The sequence below is a fragment of the Gadus morhua genome, chromosome 8 (genome assembly GCF_902167405.1).
Source record: "Gadus morhua chromosome 8, gadMor3.0, whole genome shotgun sequence".
In the NCBI taxonomy this organism is placed as follows: Eukaryota; Metazoa; Chordata; class Actinopteri; order Gadiformes; family Gadidae; genus Gadus; species Gadus morhua.
Window position 1 is genome coordinate 8063481 of NC_044055.1, and position 22400 is coordinate 8085880.

At 48.8% G+C, this 22400-nt stretch overlaps 2 protein-coding genes and 1 long non-coding RNA gene across 3 annotated transcripts in view; 1 reads left to right on the forward strand and 2 right to left on the reverse strand.

Moving 5' to 3' along the window:
* Window positions 1-150: 150 nt before the first annotated feature.
* Window positions 151-4519, reverse strand: LOC115548721 (tubulin beta-2A chain). The gene is made up of 4 exons (XM_030363525.1): window positions 4303-4519; window positions 3727-3835; window positions 2241-2351; window positions 151-1705 (listed from the first exon to the last, which is right to left on the reverse strand). Exons 1-4 carry the CDS (start codon window positions 4357-4359, stop codon window positions 621-623), a joined length of 1362 nt encoding a protein of 453 aa, XP_030219385.1. The 5' UTR covers window positions 4360-4519; the 3' UTR covers window positions 151-620.
* A 60-nt stretch (window positions 4520-4579) lies between these two features.
* LOC115548722 (uncharacterized) lies at window positions 4580-7036 on the forward strand. Its single transcript, XR_003977632.1, has 2 exons — window positions 4580-4665; window positions 5832-7036. It is a non-coding gene; the product is annotated as an uncharacterized LOC115548722 (long non-coding RNA).
* A 539-nt stretch (window positions 7037-7575) lies between these two features.
* LOC115548720 (solute carrier family 22 member 23) overlaps window positions 7576-22400 on the reverse strand; it is a 31239-nt gene continuing 16414 nt past the window's right edge. The window contains exons 4-10 of the mRNA XM_030363524.1: window positions 19317-19485; window positions 18202-18329; window positions 16588-16690; window positions 14473-14708; window positions 13521-13553; window positions 12116-12239; window positions 7576-11197 (exon numbers count right to left, since the gene is read on the reverse strand). Coding sequence (XP_030219384.1) covers window positions 9367-11197; window positions 12116-12239; window positions 13521-13553; window positions 14473-14708; window positions 16588-16690; window positions 18202-18329; window positions 19317-19485 — 2624 coding nt within the window. The 3' untranslated portion in view covers window positions 7576-9366. The remainder of the gene's footprint in view (window positions 11198-12115; window positions 12240-13520; window positions 13554-14472; window positions 14709-16587; window positions 16691-18201; window positions 18330-19316; window positions 19486-22400) is intronic.

Genomic DNA, 22400 nt, shown 5'->3' on the forward strand with positions numbered 1-22400 from the left:
AGCTGTAGTCTAATAGTAGTCTAGTTGTTTTATAAACAACCATATCCAAATGTAAGTTCCTTTTTAATACTATTATTTGTTTGTATATATGAGTGAATATAAGTAGTATCAATAAACCCTAAGTTAATGGTTAAAAGGAAACACAACACATTGATAGGACAGAATATTTTATTTTTGCTATGGTTTACTTGTATCACTGAATCCATTCTGAGGTAAATGTTACAAAACTGTATTTAGGGCAAGTTTCTCTTAATTGGCACTGGATAAGCATGACTTGGAAAACCAATGACTATAATGCTCACATAATTGTTATGCTCCAACAGCACCAAATGGTTGACCACGGACCAGGTTGACAGACAGCATTGAAAAGTCTACACAAGCAATCTGAACCTGCGACGTTCAGAACACAGCATAACACGGCTCTCCCTCTGTCTCTCACCCCCCGTCTCACCATCTCCTCTGCAACTTCTGACAACAATGATGATCTTTTTTTAAAGTGACTGGTTCACAGAGCTAGCACAAGGATTGTTAAGGGGAGTGTGGTTGGGAATGGTGGGTGGTTTGGGGTTAGGTTTGGGGGGGGGGGGGGCGGGGGGTCTTCTTTAGAAAGTCTCCCTCGATCAGTGGCGAACGTCCTGCTGCTCTTCCTCCTCATCCTCCAGCTCGTCCTCTTCGTACTCGCCCATCTCGTCGGCCGTGGCGTCCTGGTACTGCTGGTACTCGGACACCAGGTCGTTCATGTTGCTCTCCGCCTCGGTGAACTCCATCTCGTCCATGCCCTCGCCCGTGTACCAGTGGAGGAAGGCCTTGCGGCGGAACATGGCGGTGAACTGCTCGGAGATCCTGCGGAACAGCTCCTGGATGGCCGTGCTGTTTCCGATGAAGGTGGCCGACATCTTGAGTCCCCGTGGCGGGATGTCGCACACGGCCGTCTTCACGTTGTTGGGGATCCACTCCACGAAGTAGCTGCTGTTCTTGTTCTGCACGCTCAGCATCTGCTCGTCCACCTCCTTCATGGACATGCGACCGCGGAAGATGGCCGCCACGGTCAGGTAGCGTCCGTGGCGGGGGTCGCACGCCGCCATCATGTTCTTGGCGTCGAACATCTGCTGCGTGAGCTCGGGCACGGACAGGGCGCGGTACTGCTGGCTGCCTCGGCTGGTGAGCGGGGCGAAGCCGGGCATGAAGAAGTGCAGGCGGGGGAAAGGCACCATGTTGACGGCCAGCTTGCGGAGGTCGGCGTTGAGCTGCCCGGGGAAGCGCAGGCAGGTGGTGACGCCGCTCATGGTGGCCGACACCAGGTGGTTGAGGTCTCCGTAGGTGGGCGTGGTCAGCTTGAGCGTGCGGAAGCAGATGTCGTAGAGGGCCTCGTTGTCGATGCTGAAGGTCTCGTCGGTGTTCTCCACCAGCTGGTGCACGGAGAGCGTGGCGTTGTAGGGCTCCACCACCGTGTCGGACACCTTGGGCGAGGGCATGACGCTGAAGGTCACCATGATGCGGTCGGGGTACTCCTCGCGGATCTTGCTGATGAGCAGGGTGCCCAGGCCGGAGCCCGTTCCCCCGCCCAGGGAGTGTGTGAGCTGGAAGCCCTGCAGGCAGTCGCAGTTCTCAGACTCCTTCCTCACCACGTCCAGGACGGAGTCCACCAGTTCAGCACCCTCCGTGTAGTGGCCCTTGGCCCAGTTGTTTCCTGCTCCACTCTGACCTGTGATACAGGAAATGGGGAGTCAGGAGTTGGATCATATTTGGCAAACCACAAGAATGTTTAAAGTTCTTTCATTTGTTGATTAATGCTGGTAACGTTCAGTGTCATAATAAAGTGCTTGTGTCGAAAGCCCCTATTATACGGTAAGACCACTAAATATCCTTGTTTGTTGAAGAGCTGTGTGCACCCACTAACCATATATCCAAAGGGAAGATACATTCTTGCTGTGAAAAAACTAAGTGGGAGTGTGTACATTTGGGGAGTCACTGTGTTGCATACTTGGGAGAGTATATCATTAGCACTCAGCAGCACTGCAGCATTCTATCTTTTTTGGCTGAGTCACCGCAAGAGCTTCCCGAGCCTAACACAGTTCAGCCCCTGCATCCACACACTGGCATATTCGCTGAGAACGCACGCAAGGGGAATCTTCATCACTGTCGAGTAAAAATAGGCTCAGATTTAGAGCCTAGCCTCTTATGTGACAGCCTCCTACACAGACACACAAGGACAAATGCAAAGTGAAGGAATAACTCACCAAAGACAAAGTTGTCGGGTCGAAAGAGCTGTCCAAAGGGACCGGATCGCACTGAGTCCATGGTGCCTGGTTCCAAATCCACCAGGATCGCACGGGGGACAAATTTGCTGCCTTGAGAGTAAAACAGGAGAGAGGTTTAGACGGGGTGGGAAGTGATTGAACGATGGACTGATCGATGATTACGAAATGGTTCTAAGGATGAGCACAATATCAAGTAATAGCAGTATATATGTACGTAATAGTTATCCAAAACGAAGAAATCTATTATCATCATTTGTTTAATGGTTATATAATGTTTCATATAATGCTAACTGTTCAAGCAAACATGATAACAGAAACGAAGATAGAAATCCTGTGTTTCATGCTTGAATGTCCCAAACATCTATCTGCCTTTAAATCTTCCTGACCGAACTGCGACACACCCAATATTGTGGAAGGATCGCTTGAATGCTTTTTATAGAACCACCACTGCCACATCGTTTGCCACACCCTTTCTCAAGCCCCCGTCCATCCCCAAACCGCTCCCACTCCCTCTATCTCGCTGTCTCTGTTGCTCTGTCTCTTTCTCTCTGTCTGGCTCTCTCTCTGAGCTGTCTCTATCTATCTGTCTGGCTCTCTCTGAGCTGTCTCTATCTCTCTGTCTGTCTCCCTCTCTGATCTGTCTTGCATGCCCATTGCTGCACTTTCCGTTCTTTGTAAAGGTGGTACTGCTGCTAAAATGCTCACTTTGCAAAAGAGGCATTTAAGCAATGCAACAAGGCAACCTCTTCACAGACGGGGCCCATATTTCTCATCATCTGTTGGCGCTTTGGTATCATTTGGATATTGGCAAGCTGTCAAGCATCCTACTAAGGGTTTACAGAGGTTACAGTTTGGTTTCCATGCTTGGTTCTGCATACTGATTTAGGCACTGTAACCTATACTGCCGAAAAGGCCACTGAACAAGCTACCAACGACAACACTGGGATTATGGCCATAAACCATCATTGACGTTTCCAAATACGTAATCAGAGTGATATGAACTCTGAGATACTGTGGCGCAGCTTTGCAGAAATAGACTGCTGATTCATGGATACCTAGTAGCATTATCCACCCCCTGAGAGCAGTAGAAAAGACAGACAGACAGACAGACAGACAGACAGACAGACAGACAGACAGACAGAGGCAAGCACACGTTAGGGGAGGCGGGGGGAGGAGGAGGAGGGAATGGGCTCTAGAAGGAAAGAGTGAGAAGCAGAGAACAGTGAGTTCCCAGGTGGTGCTGGTGCTGTCCTCATTTCCCCCTGTCCAACCGTGACCTACTTCCCTCACGCAGCTCCACTAGAGAAGGGCATACAGTGTGCCATTTAAATGAGCTCTGCAGTTTTGCCTGCTGCAGGATCATGAGGCAATAAACAACAACGGCCGAGGGGGGGGGGGGGGGTTTCTGCATGGGAACACGATTATTTGCAACCAGATCTGTTTGAAAAAAGTTGAGAAGGTTTACCTGACGCCTCATTATAGTAGACGTTTATTCGCTCGAGCTGCAGGTCGCTGTCACCTTGGTAGCTACCAGTAGGGTCGATGCCGTGTTCGTCACTTATAACTTCCCAGAACTAAATGTGATATAAAAATATAGCCAAACTTAGAAGCCGCAATATCTTATTTATTAACACCTGACGTTAATAGCAGACACGGGATTGCAATGCGCATGTTGCATAGCGATGATGCGTCGGATTAGGGCTAAAGGTACTGGACAAGGCCTGAGAGACGTTGCGCAGTTAGGGGACAAATGCGGTACAGTGGGGGGCACCGCCGCCTTGCAGCAAAACCCAAACCCAATGCACTGCACCCACCAATGTGGATGTTCAAAAACACTTAAGGTAAACTATAATTGTGTTTCTCCAAAAATACAAGCAAATAAATTCACCAGGAACTGTTTTCCGATATCACATATCAGATCGGGTTGTAGCATCATTATCGTACAAATAACGAATAGCAGGTGTTTAATTTTAAACATTCATAGAGGCTTCTTTTTCCTTGACCAAAGAAAATAACTCTACAAAGTGCGTGCTGCCCTTACCTTCGCCCCGATCTGATTTCCGCACTGGCCTGCCTGGATGTGGACGATTTCCCTCATGGTTGCGTTTTGGTGGTGGTTGTCTTTGCTCGTCTCAGCTTCCTCGATGTCCAGTCTTCGGCGAGGCACTGTGTTTGATCACTCTCCTGCACTTGCTACATCCGATGATGAAGCGATGGAACCGGCGAGGTGATAAGCGTGCTGCCGGTGACATCACGCCGGCGCAGCATCACAACATCCATTTTCAGCCAATGGGAGGGCAGCGGTTTGATGCAGTGGACCAGAGGATGCTGCATCATCCACGAGTGTGGCCTGACATTACTCTGTTCGAGATTAAGAGAGCTGACTGCTTCTACAATCAGTGAGGTAATATATTTGTATTGGCATAAATAATCGAGCATATTATCGAATGGAATTATATTCAACATATTTGTTTTAGGAGAACAGTGTTGCAGGCAAAACAGTCGTAAGCAGGGAACCATCTTTGCGATTTCATGAACAAAAACTGTTGATTCATAGTGATTCTGATGGGAGGGCCAGGGAAACTAAATACTGAGAGGCTTGATCACTTTGTTTGTGCTGTTTTGTCTGACTTTAACATTATTATACAAGAGAGTACGTTGTCTGTAGATGACTCCCTGTTAATCATTTACATTACTGTCTAACTTTCAAAATTAAAGAGAGAGTGTTAAAGTCCTAGAGAAATCAAAGCTATGATCTTTAATCATGTTAAGCAGTTACATTTCATCTAACAATTTTTATACTCCAAACTAGATTATAAAAAATGACGGCTTCATTTTCTAAATACCGTCTGTTTCCAACTAATTCAGTCTTAACCATTTTCTCTACCCCAATGAGATTTGTCATTTAAGAGGAACTGACACAGAGCTGAGTCAATGGGGGTAGGGTGGGGCTATAATAAACCGCAAAACACACACCTTGTTAGATTCCTTATCTAGTAACTAGGCAATCATACACTGATTAACCTCTGTACCGTTTTCGGTGGATCTTCACTATCACACAACATTTGATGGGGCATTTCTTTCAATCATTGAGACAGGGGCATGCAGCTCAAAGTCTTTCATTTTATGCTGACTCATTTTTGGAATCCCATCCAAAACAATAATAATAATAAAAATGTTTTTTACGGTGCTTACTGTGGAATATTTGTGGTAGTATTCTGCATTACTACATTGTGTTGCGTTGCATTTTAATAAATGTAAATCTGTGTGGAGTGCGTGTGCACAGCTGAAAGCTGGTTCAAGCAGCCCCACCCAATCCAACCTGCAGATTTGATCTCTGGCACTGGGTGAGGCCTCACACCTGTGTACAAAGGGTAATCACCGCACGATTAACCATACATCAATCCACAAACTTGGGAAGCAAGCACTGACATGGCAGCACTTGAACCCCCGCTCAACCTGTAACAATAACATGTTGCCAACCTGCTGACAATCCCCTGGTGTTTAGCGACTACCTGTGTCTTCTAGGAGAGTCCATCAAAGCCATTTAGGTGGACGGTTGTGTTGCAGGGTCAACTGCAGCACCGATGCCCACCCACCGTGGGTGGGACACTGCCATGGTGACAGACAGCTACCTGCCTCCCAGCACCACCCCTCTCTCTCCCCCAGCAGCAGCCATCACCAGGAGCAGCTATCAGCAGCGATAGCATTCATCAGCAGCTATAGCGGGCCAGGGCCTACCGCACTTCAGCTGTCAGCCAGCACTGCAGCCTAAGGCCCCATGCTCCAGGAGAGAGACAGGAAGAACCTCATCGGAAAGAGAGCTCCCACATGCCAGCCTTGACAACTCGACAGCTTGTTATTAACGTATTACAGCTAGACGTAATCATGGCATTTCATAATGCTGCTCTACCTTATTAAATAGAGGATTTGATTGGTTTTGACTGATGGTATACTCTATAACCCGATGCCCCTCTTCATTTAAATGTGATAAAACCATTAAAACACATACTTTGTAAATAGCTGTATACATTGCTATGTTACTTTATTTGTATACTTTCGTTGTTCGCTTTGTACTTTTGCATCTACTCTAACAAGTGTAAGTGTAGTCTGATTCTGAAGACAAAGGGTCTTGACACACGGAAATCCATGGTTGATCAATAAATAGTGGTTTATTTGAACAACATATGGCTTATTTACAAGTGCATTATTGATGTTAAAACAAATAAAACATTCAAATTAAATAAATCAGAAAGTGTATTGGTACAATCCATGTATTTTTTTAGTTTTTTCTACATTCATTATAATCTCCATACAATAGAGATTTTGAGCCAGAAGCAAGATCTTAGAAGCAAAAATAATGTCTTCATCGGGGATTTATGCAGTTGAGATTCTTGCTTTCCAGGTTGAAGACATTTACGATCAATCTTTTCTTGTTAACAGTCAAAAAAGGTAATTTGTACTTAAACATACAGTAGAGTGACACGTCGTTTAGTGGGTTTAGCAACGTTTCCATCGTTTTTTCTTACGTTCTTGTTGGGTACTAAAATAAGTACACACATTGGCAACCCTAATCCATCAGTGGATTATCAGGTTTCAATGATTGGATTATTGGCTGGGCTTCTGCATTGCAAAGATGACTTCCAAAACGTGCCTTTTGTTCCTTCAGTGGTTTATTTTTCATTATGGCTGTGAAAAAAAACTATATTCTAATTAAAAAGGAAATCCAGTGCTAAGGTTTCAATGGACGTAAAGAAAAATATCTACGCAGAATGTGATTCTTCCAAAACCCCCTCCCCCCCCCCCATTTCTTCAACAGCTTTTAAGGCAAGCCAAAGTATAGATAACATTTTTGTGCTTTAATGCATGGCAATGGCATTCAATTCTACATGGATCTCTCAAAAGTGTTATGATCGTATTTTCCAATCTAAACCAGGGTGACAAACACCATATAGTCCAGCTGTATGTGTGGATGTCTATCATAGGACAAAACAACGACAATAGGTACCAGGTAGGCTGAGTCAGTTCATATCATAGTAAGGTATATATACGAGCACCCCCCCCGACACACACATACTACACACACACACACACACACACACACACACACACACACACACACACACACCACCTGACACATCAGTGTGAAGAGTTTCTCCTTGGTTACTTACAGACACACGTCAGCCAAGAAGTTAGAAGCAGGAACATAAACTGAGCAGTTTTCTCTTCCAACGTGGGACATAGGTGCTCAGAGATTACTTGTTCCCCCCTCATCCCTCCACCCCCAAAAAGATAAATGACTTGCAATACAATGTTACTGTAAAAGACTGGGTTTATCACATTGGAAATGACAAGACATCGTTCATTTGGCTCTAGAATCGTACAGTACAAATAGTGTTTACTATGATGAGGAACGCTGTAAACGGTGGTCTATCTACAATCATATCTAGTTGGCTAGGTGAGAGTTACAATCGCCTCAATGCATCCGACGTGGATAAGAATCAAGTGTAATGCTGTCCACATGTTGTGTTCTGAAATGAACGCGGCAATATACATGGCGGAACTATCCAATCAATTCAGTGTACTTGAGTCTTTTGATGCAAAAATGTTAATAGTATTATGTTTTCATGGCGAAATGAACCAATGGACTAGGCTTTTGTTCCAAACTGTGAGGATCACAAACAGACCAATGGTGTTGCAGCTTACGGAAGTGAAAAAACTAAAATGAAATTGTGACTGGGGGGGGGGGGGGGGGGGGGGGGGGACAGACGATGACTTTTAATGAAGCAATTTGTTGCAATGGCATTAACTGTATTTTCACTAATGGTCCATTGAACATTGTTTGGTTATTTTCATCATATTTAAGGTTCTTGTTTTTACGTTGATTTTGTTGACTTTTACTTTTTTCAATCATGCTTTGTCCCCATGTGCAAAGCATAAGGTGCCACTAAACATCCACACAAACATAGTCTGAATGCCTCATAGCTTTGTACAATAATGGCACACACCACGGGAGATTATGCTCCAAAGAATTGAATCAAGCACAACACCTAAGTATGCATTTGCTCACAACAATATATTTTTTTGAATAAAAAAAAAAAAAAAAAAGTAAGATTTGCCTTCCAGAGGATTTATTGACTGGGAGCGATTGCAAAAAAAACAAACTAAAAGCCCTCCAAACTCATCCTTTCAAACCGTTATTCTCATTTTACGTTACCTAGGAAGTCTTCATTGTGTCATAATACAAAGTTCTGTCTGTTGTGGGCCTTTTTTGGCCTTTCTCGTTGCCCAACATTGTCCTCCACAACAAAGAGTACAATTACATTCAGGATTTTGTAATTCATAATAACATCTTCTTATACTTATTGATTGGCACAGTCCATTTTTTATATTTTTTTGGTCAGATTAGCGTTTGGTGTTTGTTTTTTTGTTGTCAAATGTCCAATTCGGAGCATTTGTTTAGTTTTATCAGGACAAAAATATCGTAACATTTACATTAACATTTCATTTTTTTTCCTTTTATCCCTCAATGTAGCCCCGACAATTTTTACACAAATATGCTGAGTGGACACGTCATTAGAACAAAAGTATCAGTGATTTTCTTCATATTTTTTGGGGGGTTGTGGTGGGGTAGAAGTGGTTAATCGCAATCCCACCAGATACCCCTACTCAGCAGTATCCAGTTATTTTCTAAGTCTTTAAAACGACAGACAGTGATTCTCATTGATTTTCATGTAGTTCATGGGCTGGTGATATCAGCATTGCAAAACGTTTACCGTCACGATCACTGCACAGCCTCTCAGCAACTGCAACCCCACTTGCATCGTCTCCGTTCACTGGCTGAATGCCGTGAGGGTGAAGAGTAACAAAAGTGCACCACCTGTTTACCGACTCCGTCACTGGGCTTCTCCAGAAGTCTTCGTTGGGCGGCCTGTAGCCCGCAGCAGTGCGGTGAACTCCCTACCTCGCCTCACGCCCCCACTGAGTCGCCCTCTGACTGTTTCCACCCAACACCCCCCCCTTCTTCCTGTCCAGACATTCTCTTCCAACCGAAAACAGGAAGTGAACATTCTTCCTGTTTTGGAACACTGCCTCATGGGAAACCTCACGACGACAGCTCACCGTTCAAGGTGTTGTTCTCTGTGCTGCCAGAGTCCCTAAGGGGGAGGGCCCCCAAGTCAATAGGGGAGGAGACAGTGCATTCAATTTGAGGGACAGGCTCCTCCTCCTTCTCCTCCTCCTCCTCCTCCTCCTTCTCCTTCTTCATCTCCTCCGCTGTGGAAGGCTGTTCTGCCGTCTCAGCTACGGCCGGGTCCACGCTGTGAGGGTCTGGCAGGAGGCCCGGCGAGGGCCCCGCGGGCCCCTGGCACGTGACAGTCGCGACATCGGCCGGCTCCGGAGGCGACGCGTGGACGATGTCCGTGATGGGGAGGACCACCGGTGGCGACGGAACGGGGGCGAAGGGGTCGGAGGGAGGGGGGGCGGGGGCGTCCGCTGGCGGGGCGGGGTGGGCCTCGATGGGCGGAGAGGGAGGTGGGGGGGGGGGCGTGCAGGTAAGAGGAGGAGGGGGGGGAGGAGGGGAGGGAGGAGGGGAGAGGGGAGGAGGTCCGTCATGAATGGCCTCCATGTAAGAAGGAGGAGGAGAAGGAGGAGGAGGAGGAGGAGGAGGAGTGGACTCCAACGGCGGGGGTTGGACAGAGTCTATTGGAGGCGGCGGTGTGGGGGAGTCTCTCGTTGGGAGGGGGGAGGAGGAGGTGGGAGGAGGAGGGAGGGAGATTGGTGCGGGTGGGAGTTCGGGCTCCTCCGCCGGTAGGCAATCTGCCTCGACGAGGGGGTCGGTTGGGCCCTCCGCGGGTTGTGGATCCGCGGCACCGGGTACCAGGGCCTCACGGTGGGGGGGCGGGGAGGGAGCAGGAGTAGGGGAAGGGGGAGGAGGAGGAGAGGCAGCAGGAGCTGGGGGAGAGGCAGAGCGCGGAGGAGAACGGCGGTCGTGCATCGGCGGAGCGGGGCCGGCGGCGGCGGCTTCGGGGCCGGCCTCTGGTAGCAGCGTGGGCCTGGGGTGTAGGGGGGCTGGGGGCCCTCGGACCAGAGTGACAGGGGGCCCCAACGGGGAGCCGAGCCGGGGCTGGGCAGCAGCGGGGGGGGGCGGGGGGCTGCAGTCCCCCGGGAGGGGCGACGGGGGGCCGCGGGCGTCCACCGGCGACGGGGGGCCGGGCTTCAGGACGGGGACGGGGGGCGACCCGGCCCGGGGGCCGTGCGAGGGGTCCACCTTGCCGTTCAGCTGGGTGATGACCGTGATGTCCGACGGCTTGACGCCGTCCCCGGGGTCTCCGGCGCCGGACAGCAGGGGGTCGGTGACGCAGGGCTTCTTTCGCAGCGGCGTGGAGGACAGCCGCTGGTCCTGGCCGGGGCGCACGACGCTCCCTTTGTCCAGCGAGGAGGAGGCCAGCGGCGTCATGGGCAGGGAGCAGTAGGAGTGGCCGTTGGGGTCCCTGCCGTCCGCCTTGCCAGGGTGCACCTCCATGGCGACCAGGTTGCTGACGGACGGCGCCGCCGCCAGGTCCACGGCCGACGAGGCGGTGGAGTCCAGGGTGGAGACCACGGTGGCGGGCGCCTTGTGCGGCGGGGGCGTGTCGTGCACCCGGATGTAGTCCCTGCTGCCCTGGGACGCGCCCAGCAGGTGGTGCTGTTCCCCGGGTTTCCTGGGCGGCGGCAGCAGGGGCTGGCGCGTGTAGCAGTCGCCGTCGGCCAGCGTCTCGGGGAGGGGCTGGAAGCGCGTCTCGGGCAGCAGCAGGATGCAGATGATGCAGATGAGGGTGCAGCAGGCGAAGATAATGTGGTGGAGGAAGTAGCCCTTCTGGTTGTGGAGCTCCATGATCGGCGCGGTGAGCATGCCGAAGCCTGCGCTGGCCAGGACCAGGCCCACACCTCCGCCCCTAGGAGTAGGGAAATACAAGGTGGTTACAAGGGCCTGACATGCGGCTGGAAGGTTATGCTCTCATGTTTGACATGAAGGGGTTGCTAGGACACGCTGACTATGAAAAGAAGTGGAAGCGATTGAACAAAGGCAGAAACCAGCTCATTGCTCATGGGGAATGCTCTCGATTTGTTTGAACGCTGAAACAAATCACTGCCATTTTGTCCTGCAGCAGTAGAGAGTGCTGCAGCACTATATAATCCTCCTCCTTCCTTTGCAGTCGGAATTAATCCCAACCGCAGTGGCTACTTCTAACCAGCAGGGGGCTTCCAAACTTACATAACATGCTGGGTCATAGATCCTCAAGAAGGAGAGGGGGAATTTGTGGAAGACATGCTGATAGAATTACATCAGCCCGTTCGACTTGTCTGAGGCGGTTCGCGTTTAAAAAGTTGTCAGCTTTCCAACAAGCATAACTTTTATCGGTTGCGTAGCAATAGGGGAAAGCAGAAGTGCGTCACGCATACGCAATAATGAAGGAGTCAGTGCACCCATGCATTATGAGCATGCCCGTAACATGAGACAATGAATATACAGTGTATGTACCGTGTATAGCTGTTCATTGCATTATCAGCGAAGAAAGCCAAAAAACAGAAACATCTCAAACAAGATAATAGTCACAAAAAAATTCTACAATCTAGTTACCATATAATCTCTAGAAGGTCAGTGCAACCTTGTATTTAAAAGCACACTGTGTATATTTCCCCATGCATTATCAGTGGACACCATGACGAAACCAAAACGTCTGAACCAAGATTATATTGAACAAAGACACAATTCTGTAAAACAATCCAGCCATTGTTCCCCCCCCAGCCCCCCCCCCCCCCCCCCCCCCCCCCCCACAGGATGGTACGTTCCGAGTGTGTGCTGGGATTACCTGATGACGGTCGGGGTGATCTCAGCACAAAAAAAGATGCTCAGGTTGCTGACAGCGTGGGACGAGAACATGCCGATGATGGAAAAGGCAATGGAGAAGTTCCTATTCAGCGATTCGGAGCGCACTGCAAACCAAGCAGGAACCACACACACACACAGGAATACAAATTGTTTTATTTCCAGTTTCCAACTGTGAACACACTTGAATAATGAATAGCCGTTTGGGAATCGCCTGCATTCGTTATCTCAGGAGGGTTATTTCTGTATTCTGCTCGAGCTATGTTTCAAACCTGCACAAGTAAACCTACACAGGATGCTAGGAGGAACATACTAAAGCACTTTACACTCTCTCTCTGTCTGTGTCTGTGTGTCTGTGTGTGTGTGTGTGTGGAGAAGTGGAATGATGAAGCCAGCCAATCAGAGACCAGGGAATGATTAGGGGGCCATGTTGGTACAAGAGTCGGGTTGAGAATTTGGCCAGGACACCGGAGCTAGCACACCTATTCTGTGATGAGAGCCTCGGGTACTTTACTAAGTGGGATCTTTACGGGAGTGGGAGTGAGGACCTCGGTCTAACATCTCACGTATAAAACATCTAATGCAAGACGTTTCAGACTTTACTTCATGAAGATGTATCTTGGGCCATAAGACACATTCGGCTTTACCAAAACAAAACGTTGTGTGGAATCAGCCACTGTGTACCGTGTGTTTATATCTCCTAAATGACGTGTTTGGCTGTAGGATCGGCACAGACAAGAGATTTTGATCAGCTCATTTGAACCGACCCAGCTCTCGTTTAAACATGTCCATCAGGATGAGACCGGGAGAGGTGCCCGGGTAGGCATAGAGAGGATCACAAGACAATTGTGTCTGTGATCAGCTTTCTAATCGCTAATCCTCAGTGTGGGAAGACAGCAACAAGTCTTGATTTGGCCGCCCAAAGGAGGGATTAGGAAGGAGGGAGAAGAGAGGGGATAGAGTGATATATACAAACAGAAAACGGGCCAGGGAGCAGGGAGGAGAAGGACACCCCCAGCAGGGGTCAGAGAGCACTTCCTGCTTTCCCTCAGGAAACCGCATAACAAACAAAAGAGGGAAGTGTGTGCAAGGGTCGACTGTAATGACACCTGGGACATAATTAGAGATGCGCTTTTGTCTGCGCAGGGATTGGATTCTCCTCATGCAATGTGGGACAGGACTACTCTGTCTAACTATGCAAGAACAAAAGAACGCAATGGGAAATTAGCGTCATTTATAATAAGTAATTAGTCACCGTCTGTCTGTGGGTAATGAATCTCCCTGTGCATGTGTGTGATGTCTTAAAAAGTATGCTCTCTCTAAAAGTAGCACTATGGCGTCAAATGCAGAATAGAGATGCATAAATAATAGTACAAAGATGACCATACCTATATTTAGTTGAACGCTGTATTTTCCCAGCACTAGAAGAAAAAAGGAGAAAATAATACATTAATCTCACAGTGCATTACCGGTAATTAATATATTCAATCAAATTTACAACAAGAACCACAATGCATGTCCGTGAACACTAACTAGGTCAATAACTGACAAGGGGGTGACATGGAAAAACCAACACGACATTATATTAAAACACAACACACACATACACACGTTGAACAATCCTGTCAACATGCAGTGTTAATACTCAATCTACCTCAAAGGAAACACATGGGCCATAACCTTTGTGTGTTGACCCAAATTAGGGATTAAAACCTGACTCGGGCGGAACTGGAACAATGCTTTTAGTGTATCTTCTCACGGATATCCCTGCGATGGGAAATTATGACTGAATGTATTTCCGCAATATAAAATAAACATAGATATGGATTTTATGCTTTTTGTTCCAATCGTCTTTTCCTCCCCAGATCAAAACCTTTTAAAAAGGGAATAATATCTGGGTGGATTAAGTCATCGACGGATGGATTTTCACTCGTCGGTACTTAGTATTATTTTGAACTGTATAGTTTGAACAAAATGTACACACGCATGTTTTCCAAAGTGTAGGTTAAACTCGTAATACAATATCACAACAAATTGTGTGGGTGCACTTTCTGTCCCTTAAGTTGTATGCTGTTAAATGTCATAACTTTGCAAAGATTGTTTGCTTTCTTAGATTAAGCTCCTGTTCTGCATGTCTTATCAATCATGCAACGTTGTCTTTGACCACAAAGAAGCTACATCTTTCATTTAGAATATCACTATTAATATTATCATTTATGTGTGGGGGGGGGTGTTAGTGGGCAGATGTGTCGTGGTGTGTGGGTAGGTGCCTTCCAACGCTGCATATCAATCCTTCATAGAAAAAAGCCCCAAAACGAGAGCGCAAAGCGCGGCACTGACGATTCAGCAGGCCCAGCTGCAGCAGCGACGCCAGCGCCGTGATGATCATGAACATGAGCAGGCCGCCGCGCCGGCCCATCAGCCCCACGGCCGGACACAGCGCCATGCAGGACGCCACCGCGATGCCCGCCATGGTGTAGTAGTCGGCGTAGAAGTTGTGGAACATGGTGGTCTCGTGCGCCTCGTGGTCCATCATGCTGCGGGCGAAGCAGTGGTGGATGCCGTAGCCCGTCAGCCTGCGGGTGGAGGTGGGAGCGGGTGGGCGGCAGAGAGAGAGAGAGGGAGAGAGAGAGAGAGAGAGAGAGGAGTCACTGATGAGGGATAGGAGAGAGATCTGTGGTGCTACCCACCGACGTGGGCAGAGCGTGTGGGCGATGGGCCCGGTGACGACCGAGGGGGCGATCCCCGACCCCGTTTGCAGAGGCTTCGTGTCGGTTGTTCAACCCACTGCGCGCTGTCTCACTTCGTTCTGCTGTCCATTACGTGGCATAACACCCTGTGCAATTTATCTCTCCATCTCTCCCGCCATGTATCCATATATAAACAAATAAATATGATTTATAGGTCATCGTTTCCTTTCACGACCTTCCCAGTCTTAGAGCACATTAATTTACCCCCCCCCCCCACACACACACACACACCCTTCAATTACCACCACCATGCACAGCACAAGCGGCCAGAAAACTAATTAAAATGCACTTCAGTCACATATATCCCATTTCATTTGCCCGCAAAACAGAAGCACGTCCAGATTTAGAAACAAAGTCAATAATAAATCTATAGGAGTAGGAATGAATCGACGTCAGCAACATGTGCAGGGAGGTCAGGTCATTAAGGTTGGGCACCAATAGACAGACTGTGTGTGTGTGTGTGTGTGTGTGTGTGTGTGCATAGTACTGTATTATAATGATCCCTGTATCTACACTAGGTGTGTGTGTGTGTGTGTGTGTGTGTGTGTGTGTGTGTGTGTGTGTGTGTGTGTGTGTGAGAGACTGTATTATAAGGATCCCTGTATCTCCACTGAACAGGACGAAGTTCATTAGAGAGGCAGTGGGAGCAGAGTGCATTATGGGCGGGGTGGGGAGAGACATGAAGACAGAGAGAGTAACAGTGACGCAGGGAGGCGGAAGAGATGACACTAAAGGGGGACAGATAGGCAGAGATAAACACGATCACAGGAGGAATATCTCAGCGAAGAAGGATGGAAAGATAAAACGCGCGGCGGAGTGGGCGGATGAAGGAAAAGAGTTACCTCCTCTCTCCCACCCTGCCTCCCCCCCTTCCTCCCCCCCTCCCTCTCCCTCTCTCCTAACCACAGACAGGCATACAGTCACATAGATACAGCCATGGAAAATGAACAACACACACACAGCCCTCGTGGTTATCTACGGTTTCATAAGCTCATGTAAAATTCATAGGGAGTTTAGAGAGCTAGGGACACCATGCAATGAGGCCCACACCGTCCAAACTATGGCCGCGGTTTATCGAAAGAGAGGAGGAGATAAGGACAGGAGAGTGTAGGAGATGACAGGAGAGAGGAGAGGAGAGGCAAGGGCGAGGAGAGGAGAGGAGAGGAGATGACAGGAGAGAGGAGAGAAGGACAGAAGACAAAAGGAGATGGCAGGAGAGAGCAGAGGAGAGATGAGGAGAGGCAAGGACGAGGGGAGGAGAGAGGGGGATGAGAGGAGTGAGGAGAAGAGGGGCGGGGGGGGGGGGGCTCAAAGGAGAGCGGGAGAGAGGGAAGTAGAGAGGTGAGGAGAAGGACAGAAGAGAACCGAAGCATATAGAAGCATCATCAATGGGAAACAGAAAATATATAGACAGACAGCCCGCTGGATAGAAGCACTGGCGGGCACCATCGATCAATGGTGGATCGACCTCTCCTCTCTATAGTAGCGTCTGGACTCTGCAGAAAGGTGTGTCTAACTGGCATCACTTTAACCATCACACGCACGCACAGGCACACACACACGCACACACACACACACACACACACACACACGTACACTTTTCCACCGTGTCCTCACAAATCAAATGCAGCCAAAACCCATACGGTCACAGATAAGTATGACTTTCGATTGGCCCCCGGGACCCATAGACCAAAAACACACTTACGAATTCACGCAGAGCACCACGATGTTCTTCCACAGGTTCCTGGTGCCCACCATCTTCACGATGCAGGTCTTCTTGGGCTTCTTCTGCAGGGCTCCCTGTAGTTCTGCCATGAGAAGGGCACGGGGAACAGAAGGGTAGGGGTCGGCGACAGTATTGGAGAAGGAACACAGCCATATTGAATGTTCAAATCCCCTGCCGACAGAGCAGGTGCAGAAGAGACACGTTGTCAATTTTTTGATGAATCATCGTGTAAGCACTTTTGATCCCGTGTTCTTCTTGGTTGTCCGTCTGTCATGTGAAACAGGTGGGGGGGGGGGGGGGGCGGGGGGTTGGGAGGGGGGCTTCGATGTTTATAAATGACAGAAGATCATTTCGAGGACAACGAGTCGTTGGGTGGCGAGGGCTCATCACTGCAGGTGATGTATAAAAAGCCAGCAGCCCTCGCGTCATGTTGGATGTCGAGACGTGGGGGTTGGATGTGGGGAGGAACGGGAGGTCTGTTGCCACGACAACCGGCCTCCTCGTGTGCGTTGCGTGGCCGCCCGTTCGCGCGGCGGCCACTCCAGCGCAAGGCACTCCACACCTCGCACTCCGAGCCCAGAGATGTCTGGCTTTAGACACGTCCTCGAAAGGGGGACTCCTTAACAGCCTCCAGAATTATTTCTTGGTTGTTCTCTGAAATCATCCCAATCCCGCTTAACTACACTTTAGAGCAGCCAACAGCTGTCTCGGGACAGTGTCTCAAGACTACAGCCATTTATTTCAGGCTATCTTTCATGTCATCTTCCTCATTCACTGATTAAAATGAGCATGCAGCTCAATAAGGCTTTGGGATTGCAGGCTGTATAAGCAGGGAGAGTCAAATTAATAGCCAGAGCGAGCTGTACCGGCCCTAAATGCCAACTCAGCAAAGAAAGAAGACTGTGTGCTTAAGAATAGAGGGTTTTAGTTCATTTTAAATGGCTCTCCCCACTTTGATTGACTTATTTGGTACTTGGCCCGAAGAAGAATATCCAAAACACTTCCTATTAATAACTGGGCGATGGCTTTGTCCGAGAGGTGGGAAGTGTAGTACAGTACAGTGTGGGAGGTAACACAGCATGAACTATAATTACATAATGCGCTACATAAAATGTTATACGTTGAACCTTTCTACAAAATGGCCGACGCGTGTCCATATGGAGTCTGTGCCATCTCCTGGTAATAATGAAATTATCGAAGCCCCCCCCAGTCCCCCTGAGGGCTGTAGGGTGTGTTTACCTCACTTCACCACCTCAGGAGTGGCCTGTAACTATGATTATCAACAAGGGAATGGATGTTCCCAAGTTAATCTGCCTTATTTTAAAAGTAGACTCCCTCCTCTCTCTACCTCACTCTCTCTCTCTCTCTGACACACACCCACACAAACACAGTTAAGGAAAGCAATATCAGGCCCCAACACGGCACACAGACTTTTGGAGCTGAGGTGGAACACCATTTATTGAAGGCAGAGTCCTGTGTTCACCCAATCACGTTTAAAAACACACAGACGACAAGAGTATACAAAAAATTCCAACGTGTAGCACAAAATTCAAATCATCAAATAATCTCCCTCCTCGCGTGATTTCGTCCTACCTTGAAGCACCTGCTCCGAGTCCTGCTCCGTGTTCACCTGGTTCTTCTTGATAATATGCCCCATAATCCACTTGGAGCGTGAGTACTGCTGCGTGGCCAGCAGCCACCGCAGAGACTCTGGGAAGATCCTGCCGGGCACACACACACACACACACACACACACACGCAGGCACACACAGACACACACACACACACACACACACACTTTCATCATCACAGACCAGCCAACATCAAGGCAAAGTCTCCTTTCCCTCCATCCACAGGAGTCCCTGTTATTACTGTTTAGCACCATTCACTTCTACCATTTAGTTAATTAGAAGAACCTTTTAGTCCAGAGTGAGTCACAGGGAATTGAGATGCATGTCATTACTAAGCTGGGACTGATCTTGTTTCTGTAGGATGTCTAAAGCTAGGCTGTTGACATCAAACCCAGAACCTTTCCGATTCGAATCAGGGAACCACCCTAGCTTCCACACTAACCTCTACCCCTTAATCAATTAATCAATCACATAACTATGCCAATGCATATTATGTTGTCTATTCTCTCACCTATTCTCTAAGGCAGGATTCTATCAGTGATACTGTGTTTCAGAGCTACGGGTGGGGATTGGGGAGCCCTTTGTTGTGCAGGTGGGCCGACAGAGGCAGGAGAGCTGTGTGACCCCCCCCCCCCCCCCCCCCCCCCCCCCCCACAAACTAGAATTGAAATGAGCTAAAATTGTTCCGTTCCACAGGGCCCCCCCTCCAACACCACAGACGGTGGTGTGAGAGGGGGGCTGCAGACATATTTGTTATTGGTATTAATCATGATCGTGTCACAGAACAGACCCAACCAAGCCGAAGACTTTGCGTCATGAACTTCAAACGATCCCCATTCAGAGGAGGCACATCGCAGGCATGCAAACAGCATGTGACGTCGCTAGTGGGAAGTGGCTAGCAGGGTCAACCTCGACTAGAAGCAAAACACGAAGCCGCCGCCGCCCTTTGAAGCCTTTTCAAGAATTGAATTACAAACGCACTAGAGCTCTTAGCCTTCGGTGCCATAATGGCTGTAATTGAGCCTAGCATCTGTGGCAAAGTGCAGCAGATGTCAGGGGCGGCCCCGCCATCCTTACCATATGTAGGACAGCATTAGCAAGAGGGGGCAGATGATGACCGCCTGGAGGACCTGCCAGTCCCGACAGAGGTACGCCACCCCGGGCATCAGGAGCTGGCCCCCCAGCACCACGAAGCTGGCCACCATGGTCATGGAGAAGCGCCAGTCGGGTAGACATAGCTCCAGTCCTGATAGAGAGACAGAGAGAGTGAGACAGAGACAGAGACAGAGACAGAGACAGAGAGAGAGAGAGAGAGAGAGAGAGAGAGAGAGAGAGAGAGACAGACAGAGAGAGACAGAGACAGAGACAGAAAGAGAGAGAGATAAAGAGACAGAGAGAGTGAGAGGGAGATAGAGAGAGACAGAGACAGAGACAGAGAGAGAGACAGAAAGAGAGAGAGATAGAGAGACAGAGAGAGTGAGAGGGAGATAGAGAGAGAGAGAGACAGAGACAGAGACAGAGACAGAGAGACAGAGAGAGAGAGAGACAGAGAGAGAGAGAGACAGAGAGAGAGGGAACAAAAAGGGCGAGAAAGAACAAAGGAATGAGGATTTATGCAATTATATGTTTTCGTTTCTATAAAAATATTAGTATGACGATGAAATAACATCTGTAATGTTGAGAAAAGGTTTGTGGGAAACAAATGTGTTTAAGTCTTATTTTAAACACAATTGTTTAAAATAGTGGATAAGTGGATAAGTCTTATTTTACTGTTGTATTGCATTCGACTTTGCCTTGGCGGGACGTACTTCTATAGACTACGTGACATTGCTATAGCAGAACCAATTGAGGTGAATAAAGAGCATGTCTTTGACTTGCTGCAGCAGCAACCTTGAGGTGTCATCTTAGTTTCATGGAAACATCCACCGAGAGATTCTGTGTTAGATTCACTGCAACTTCATTTTTCTGGACTGCTGACCTCCTCACATTTCATCCCACTCTTCAAAGAAATGTATGCTCTGTCCAAAAACAACGCCACACAGGATCAGATCAGGTAGAAGTCTGGAAGTAGGGTCATTTCTCATCAACTTCTGCATGTTTCTATTTGAAGCGGTTGAATGTCATTTGGTAAAAGATCAGATTAGAGGGAGCGTATAGAAAGTGTCGTGGATAATTAAGCGAGACAAAACATTATGGCTGCTGAGTGCTGACTGTGACAGCTAATCGTGTCCAGAGATACTCTCAAGCTAATGTGCGACTAATGCATGAATGCATGTTCAAATCAAACCAAGTGCGATGACAATATTAGTACTATAGGAGCAATTAAAGCTGCAGAATAACATTACACACACAATAGAAAAGTAAAACCCAATGCAAGCAAACCAACCCCACATACTTACCACACACACACACACACACACACACACACACACACACACACACACACACACACACACACACACACACACACACACACACACACACACACACACACACACACACACACACACACACACGACAACCAAAACCAAGCAAAAGGCCAACGGGGATAATAATACCAGGAAGCCTACACAGTTGGTATTCTGTGCAGCGAGTCAGTGGACTAACCGCGGCAGTGGACAAGAAAAGGGCTTCCTTGTGCTTCATTCTTTCACTGGCTCAGAATGGCAGCGATTCATGCTAGCCCAGCTCATTAGCATGCAGGCTGCGGCGGCGGGCGGGCAGCAACCAGAGACAGGCCGGACCTTAAGACCCGAGCAGGAGAGCCCCGGAGCAAACGGAGTGGACATCCCAATCGCCGCGGCGCAGCACACATGCGACCGGCCCCCATAACACAGCCGTCCACCACCTGTCTCCGACCCCCACACAACCACCACCACCACAACAGCCACTCGTGTATTTTTTTCCTTTTTTCTCGCCCGCATGGACTGTCAGCAGATGGGGGGGGGACATGGGTTTCAAGGTGATAGTCGTGAGTAATACAGTCGCTGCCTCAAGGCCACTTCATTTCAGAGAGAGAAAAAGGACAGGAATTTTAATTAGCAGCCCCCCCACACACACACACACACCACCCCACTTTTACACACCCTGACAACACTCTCTCTCCCCCCCCCCCCCCCCCGCCGAACTCTGTGAACGGCCCGGACATGAATAATGGTCTCTGTTCACAGACACTGTCGCAGCTGGAACGACAAAGCCAATGAGTGTAGAGCAGGGCAACGGGCTCACGGTCTGCCGAGTCTGAACCAACTCACCCCAAGACGCTCTCTCAGAGCCCGGGAGGGGTTTGAACCAACTCACCCCAAGACGCTCTCTCAGAGCCCGGGAGGGGTTTGAACCAACTCACCCCAAGACGCTCTCTCAGAGCCCGGGAGGGGTTTGAACCAACTCACCCCAAGACGCTCTCTCTACAAGTCAGAGAGGGGTTTGAACCAACTCACCCCAAGACACGCGCGCACTCTCTCTCTCTCTCTCTCTCTCTCTCTCTCTCTCTCTCTCTCTCTCTCTCTCTCTCTCTCTCTCTCTCTCTCTCTCTCTCTCTCTCTCTCTCTCTCTCTCTCTCTCTCTCTCTCTCTCTCTCTCTCTCTCTCTCTCTCTCTCTCTCTCTCTCTCTCTCTCTCTCTCTCTCTCTCTCTCTCTCAGTGCAAGGGAGGGGTTTGAACCAACTAACTCCAACACTCTCTCTCCCTCCCCAAATCAGGGAGGGGTTTGAACCAACTAACCCCAATGCTCTCTCTCTCTCTCTCTCTCTCAGTGCAAGGGAGGGGTTTGAACCAACTAACCCCAATGCTCTCTCTCTCTCTCTCACTCGCAGAACCAGAAAGGGGTTTGAACCAACTAACCCCAAGTCTCGACCTGGGAACAGGTCAATGCACTGCACCCGCACAGTGTGGGCTCTTTAGTCAGGGGAATTGGGTAACAGCACACACACACACACACACACACACACACACACACACACACACACACACACACACACACACACACACACACACACACACACACACACACACACACACACACACACACACACACACACACACACACCTTTAAAAATACACCTCAACTTTGGTACTGAATTGTGACGGTCCTTAAAATAAAAAGAGCAAAAGACAAACCAGGGCCTCCACATGGAGACAGTAGATGGAGCCACAAAGCAAG